This window comes from Ambystoma mexicanum, chromosome 2q (genome assembly GCF_040938575.1).
Source record: "Ambystoma mexicanum isolate Mex_15411 chromosome 2q, UKY_AmexF1_1, whole genome shotgun sequence".
NCBI lineage: Eukaryota > Metazoa > Chordata > Amphibia > Caudata > Ambystomatidae > Ambystoma > Ambystoma mexicanum.
In genome coordinates this window covers 1064115576-1064122359 of record NC_090924.1, presented here as the reverse complement: position 1 = coordinate 1064122359, position 6784 = coordinate 1064115576, and the positions used below count along the sequence as shown (strand labels likewise).

Here is a 6784-nt window from a genome sequence, read left to right as displayed (position 1 = left end):
ACCGCCAGGAGTCCCACGTGAACTCCTGCGTGGAAAACACGACAGAACACACGATAAAAAGGCAGTACAGGACAAGGATACGGAGGCCCTGTCCCTCCGATGCATTTCCAGCATCACAGCTGCAAATTACGAGATGGAAGCTCCTGCAGACAATAAATACCACCATAAAGGGATTCAATGCTTTAAAGGAAGAGCTGAGGGCCATACGATTAATCTGCAGAACAGATTTGCCCTTGACATGATCACAGCGATGGAAGGATGAGGTTATGCCAAAAACAGGCCTTCATGTTGCACGTTCATACCTTCTCATGATGACGAGAATGTGACCTTGACAGAGGCCATAACGTTGTTAACAAACCTGTATAGTAAAATGGATGATGAGACAGGGGACATTGCAGATGACAATTTGTTTGCCTCCATATTCTCAGGATTCCGCAGTGGTTGGCAAACAAATTCAAGATCCTTGGAGCAATATTGGTGATGGTGATGTTTAGATTTTGTGTGATCAGGATAGTGATCACCCAATGCAAGTAAACAGCAAAGAAGGCGGTAGGAATGAAGATCATGATTGATGTCGAATCTGGGTTTTAACCGAAGGAATTGACGGATAAAGATGTCAGAAAATATATAGAGGCCAGCATTGTAGCACCTGAAGGAATGAAGTTCCTTTACCCAAAGAATCATAAAAAGTACATAGGATGATGGGTCTATTGTGATACGAATGGACAGTGCAACTACATGACCTGGAGTGTAGATTAGCATGTTAAATCAGCCGGCACCCTGAGGGCCGTGATGAAGATCTGGACTGCGAAGAAACACTTCTTCAAGAAAAAGTATCAAGATGTGGGGACAATTGAGGAGGTGGTCGAGGACTCGACCAGAGGGGGGAGAGTAGAGGAGCAGCTACATGCCTCTGCAGGGAATCCCACCCCCCTACCTCCTATATGTTGCAGGCCGGATATCGTGTCATGTTTTACAACAGCAGTTGTGTCAATACAACATCGGATATTTGAAAGAAGGTACCCACTGAGGAAACCATATCAAATGTATCCCCAAAGAGACAACAATTTCAGTGAGGAACTCCCTCAAGTGATATGAAAAGGAGCGAAGAGAGAAGCTAGTGACATCACAAGAGATGATGCCCTGAACATACTGGGTGAAAAAGAATGCATGGATCTTACAGAAACTGATGACGAAGTTGAGAATCGTGTAAACTTTCATGTGCGAGAAGAAAGATTGCAGGTGTGTTGCACAAAATTAACAGTTCAATAACTGTATAGATCCTGAAACACAACAAGACTAAGTCATTATAGAAGCTGGCTATGCATAGTGAATAGACTGCAGATGAAGCTGCCATTGTATAGGAGCTGGATATCGGTGTCATGAATTTAGTAAGGCCAGACCCATGGAGAGGAAATACTGAGAATTGTGTTGCAGCAAGGATATACAGCAAGAATACACTGAGATTGTGGAAGTGCCTGGTCAGGCTGTTTGGCCTGGTGCCAAAACTGAAGCAGCCAAGGTCAGTTATCTATTCTTGAAATCAGTGAATGTGCGAAGGGTGAATCATCCCTTGTTAAGGTGCAAAGAAAGAACACCAAGAGTGCCCTGTTTTATTAATTTAAGACATTTAAATGCTGCAAAATGGACTAAATTGAGGTCTCCTGTCACGTGAACCAAGGATGGAAATAGAGATGAGCTTGGAGTCCTAAAACAATGATAGTGAGAACCTGCACTCCCATATATTCCACAGACAAGGATATTTTGCAAAGCCAAGTTCAAAGACAATCTTCATGGCAGAAGGCATTGGTGATGAGAGATGTTGGGCTAATTGGATGGGGAGTTAAAGTCAAGTCCACCTGCTGGCAACTGGGTCTGAGCTTACGTGTTGCCAAGTTAACTGAATGTTCCAGACATGGCACGAGCATACCAACCAATTGTAGAGGGCCGTATAATGAACAGCCTTATTGTTTGAAGACCAATGATAACCCATGTACTTAATAGTCTTAAACATCACATGTTTTAGAGGTAGGCATAAATTGTCCACTTGACAGTGGGCAGCCAATCACAATCCTAATCCCTATAGAAAGTATATTTAGATGTCTCCCTTAACAACTTGCACCCCTTGATAGGTTTTCTATTATTTGCTGCATAGTATGACACCACTGCTGATGTATTCTTTGCATATAAGGATGTTTTTATGAGAAAATCGTGGAGAGCTGAGCGAACGTCCATTGATGTCCGTTGTAACCTCCCTGTTTTAGATAATTGTTAATAAAACAGACTCTTTTCCATTTTACTGAGTTGGTTCGATTATTTGGACTCAGAATGACTTTGCAATCCCATCCATTGCATGCACGTTACTAAAGGGCCATAAGTCAATTTAAATTATCACAACAGCCAAATCCAATAACCAATGCAATGTACCCAATCCAGAACATCCATCCCATGTTGACATAAACCCTAAACAAATCCCCTCATTGGCTGTCCATTCCCAAATTGATGAAAATACCCTCTGCTCCCTATGCGGCCCGAATGGATGCTCACTGGCCTCTATATAGAAATGCTAGGTTCAGCACCTTTCATGATACATGTCCAGTGCACAGAGCCACTAACAAGCACTACCACCAGCTAATAGTCCATGAGGAAACATGATTCTTCCTCGTGTTGCCATTTATTTCGTATTCCTCATCTGAGAGTGCTTCTCTCGGTGGCCAGGCCATGCACTTTATCCCTCCCATGCAATCATTTCTTCCTGTCTTTGCTGTCATTCCTCATTCCTTCTTCCCTCTATCCTAAATGTAAAATGCAAAAAGCTACACACACCAAAACTATTGGGTTTGCCAATGCTTGCTTTCTTTTATAAGGGTACCATTATGTTTCGTACTTCACACTTCTGCTGCCCTGACTGAGGTGTTTCAACTGTTATTGGAGTATCTCAAATAGCTCTATTGCCCGCACTACAATGTTACAGAATCAGGGTTCCATAACACTCCTTATATCTTTTATTATGGAACAATTATTTTTCAAAATTCACACTCCTACTGTTGGGCTTTTTTTGTTTTTAATACTGCCCAAGTATCTTACAGCACAACATCTGCTCAAGAATTCTACTCTGATCCATGCCATGTAAACTTGGCATGCTGTGACACGGTGTGCCACGTGTCACATTTGGCCCTAACCCCTTTTGGAATGTTGGCATGTCATTTTCATCTATCACCGAAAAGAAATGAGGTCTCGAATTCTTGGGTAGAACTGTGGGGCGTTTACCGGACGCTCACACACGCGCAGACTACACGCACTTCAGTAAAACAAAAGCACATCAATATCAAGAGCCGACAGTGACGACAAGGCGCGTGCCACGCTGCCCCAGTTCATGCACTTCCGTGAACGTCCTGGCCTGACGTAACGCCGCAACCTGGAACTCCTGTGCGTACAAGTATGGACGTAGGGTGACCGGCCTCCCAGAACAAGCTGAATAGACGTTTGTCAATAGCCCTTGAAGGAAGCTCCTCGTTGGGCCAGTTACGCTGAAAGCGATTTTATGCTACAAGAGGTCTGGCAGCCAAAGTGTTTGCCTTCTCGCTGCCCGAATCAGCAGTGCGTTCTCTCCATGAAGGATCCCCCTTGGACCGCCGACGCTAAGTGCTATGATCGGTTGTTCTTTATCCCGGAGGGCTGGGCCTTTCCTGCATGTTCTAAGACTTGGTCTGCTATGCGCCCTACTCGAACACGAAGGTGCCCACTCGCATATGCCCTCGTACTTCGAATTCACAATACCACAGAAGCTCGGCACAAAAGAGAGTAGATCTCCAAAGTCCACGATCTCTTATGTGATCTCTGCAGGTGGACATAAATACACCTTGAACCTAAGTCCCAACCGGGGGTTGCTATCGTCAGACTTCGCAATTTTTAGCTATAGTGATGGAGGGGCCATTGTGAAAGAACCTATCCAGGTTAAGGAGGGTTGTTATCACCAGGGTTCAATTGAAGGTGTCATAGGTTCAGTTGTGGCACTCAGCACGTGTTCTGGGCTCAAGGGTTTCTTCCAAATTAAGGCAGTCCACTATAGGATTGAGCCAGTAGAAATATCCTCCACTTTTCAGCACCTTATTTACAAGGTTGAGGATGTAGACTACAAGCTTGAAAAGTGTTTAACACTATTTCCAAATAAAACAAATATATTTAACGGAAAGTATGCCACGTCCAAATCGTTCTCACCCTTGGAAAGCACAAAGTACCTAGAAACAGCTATTGTTGTGGATAACGCAGGATACAGAGAATGTCAATCCAATAATACGATGGTGGCACAGATGGTGTTTGAAATTATTAATTTAGCTGATGCTATTTTTTCACCTTTAAATATCCATATTGTGTTGATTAGACTGGAAGTCTGGTCAAACAAGGATTTGGTTGTCTTTTCAAACTCTACTGAACGAATATTGCATGCATTTTCACTTTGGAATGAAAACATCCAACAGCAAAGTGATTTTGACATTACATACTTATTTACCAGCAAGTCAGAAATAGAAGAAGATGGGTGTGCAGTCTTAGGTAACGTATGTTATGGAGCTGGCTTTGCAACAGGGATTCTCGTGTTGCATGCCCAGCATTTTACAACAGACATAGCATTGGCTTTTGCTCATGGGTTGGGCCATAATATTGGGATTACTCATGATTTGGATCATGTGGGAGCATGTAATTGCCCTGCTGGGTACTGCATGATGGGCTTATATAAACAGAAGAAATTAGTATGGAGTGACTGTAGTGTTTCAGACTTTGAACACTTCTTGATTTCTGGTGGTGGGGTATGTCTCCAGAATGTTCCATCTGCAGAATCATTTTTTACCATATCATACTGTGGTAACGCAGTTGTGGAAGACGGAGAGCAATGTGACTGTGGCACCCAAGACAAATGTACCAAAGATCCATGCTGTGATACTACTTGTAAATTCAAAAATGATGCACAGTGCAGTTCGGGTGGATGCTGTATTAACTGTAAGTTAATGGCGCGTGGAACTCCCTGTAGACTACCTGTTTCTGAGTGTGATCTTGCGGAATACTGCAATGGGATATCAAGTCTGTGCCCAAAAGATGTGTATTCACAAGATGGAACGCTATGCAACAATAATCAGTCCTACTGTTTTAACAAGCAATGTTATGATTACGTAAAACATTGCAAACAGCTTTTTGGTGAAGAAGCAACGGTTGGTGGACCGGAGTGCTTTTCTGAAGTTAATATTCATGGTCGGCGATTTGGTAATTGTGGCTTCAAATCAGAAATGACCCTACAAAAATGTGATGCTGCCAATGTTATGTGTGGGAGACTGCAGTGTGAGAATGTAACTCGTCTTCATATTTTTCCCAAAAATTCTGTTGTTCATCAAATCCCTGTTGGACATAGATGGTGTTGGACTCTATCCAATGACTATGACTATAACATAACTGATATTGGAGCTGTAGAGGATGGTGCAAAGTGTGATGTTGGAAAGGTTTGCATCAACAGAACATGCCTACCTGTTTTAGCCATGAATTTTGGTTGTGATATAGAAAAAAACTGCAGTGGAAATGGGGTCTGTAATAGTAACAATAATTGCCACTGCAATGAAGAGTGGGCCCCTCCGGATTGTAAATATAGAGGCTTTGGGGGAAGTATTGACAGTGGGCCTATAGTTCTTGGTTCATTTATTCGTTACAGTTCTCCAAGAAGTGAAAAATTGTATGGTATAGCAATTGATACAAAAGCAGTGTCGCTATTTGAGATGATGTTTATGTCATTGCTCACCGTCTTTGTTTCCATCAACATAGCTTCATGGTTGCCAACATGATCCATTCCAACTTACAAGTGCTTATTCAGTCCTTTTTTAAAATTTCATACTTGGACTTGTAGTTCTGCTTTTTTAATTCTAAATTCAGATTACAAATCCCAGACTATAACAAAAGAAAAACAGGACTGGGTAAGCACCTACAGATTGGAATGGATCATGCTAGCAACTATGTAGCTGTTGCATTATAAGATGTTGACAATTGACACTTAGGTCGGATCCTAAACATATGCCAATATCTAAGAAATTCACTGAAAAGGAAGACATTTTAGGGAAAGTGTGGTTTCAACTTATGCGGGTCTGAGAAGATACTGAAAGGCAGTGACAATGAATTTGTATGTGTAGGTTTTGATCTCACTATTCTCTTCCTGATTCTATAATCAGTACATTGTTTTTATTGTATCCAACTGCCGAATTTCTCTGTCTGTGCCTCATGTACTACAATACCCATCTGTCCTGTTATTTAAATGTTAAAGCTTTTTATATTCCACTTAGTTCTCATGCTTCCAATTTATATATTAACTTGATTTTCTATTCTAATCCGATTGCAAATAACATGCCCCTCTTAAACCCCGAAACATTTTTCATGATGCTAGTCAAATGAAAACTGAATAAAAGCACAATAACAACTACATCGGTTATTCCTGGTATAGAATTTTTATAGTGTCTGAACTTTGAATAGTGTTACCCAGGCCTTGGTACCAATGGAGAACTGAGGGGAGTTAAGGGGACGGAGTGAGCGAGGAAGGGAGTGATTCCTTATTTTATGCCTGACTACTAGCTTGCAACTTGACATTCTTAGCTTTGGCTATTAGGTGGCGCAGAAAGCTCTGCATATAAACCAAAACTATTGTCCAGGGAATTGAAGATCGTAGAGAGATGAGATTTGAAGATGGATTTACAGCTTGTGCGTTTTTGGTTATTTAGCCACTTGTTGACTGCCCATGCCGTGCTAGTTC

General features: G+C 42.0%; 1 protein-coding gene across 1 annotated transcript; it reads left to right on the top strand.

The window, feature by feature from the left end:
* Window positions 1-3469: 3469 nt before the first annotated feature.
* Window positions 3470-6489, top strand: LOC138569059 (disintegrin and metalloproteinase domain-containing protein 9-like). Its single transcript, XM_069646750.1, has one exon. It carries the CDS (start codon window positions 3651-3653, stop codon window positions 5826-5828), a length of 2178 nt encoding a protein of 725 aa, XP_069502851.1. The 5' UTR covers window positions 3470-3650; the 3' UTR covers window positions 5829-6489.
* Window positions 6490-6784: the final 295 nt, after the last annotated feature.

Coding starts and splice junctions, on each gene's coding strand:
- LOC138569059 (XM_069646750.1), top strand. CDS start 3,651: ATGATCGGTTGTTCTTTATCCCGGAGGGCTGGGCCTTTCCTGCATGTT.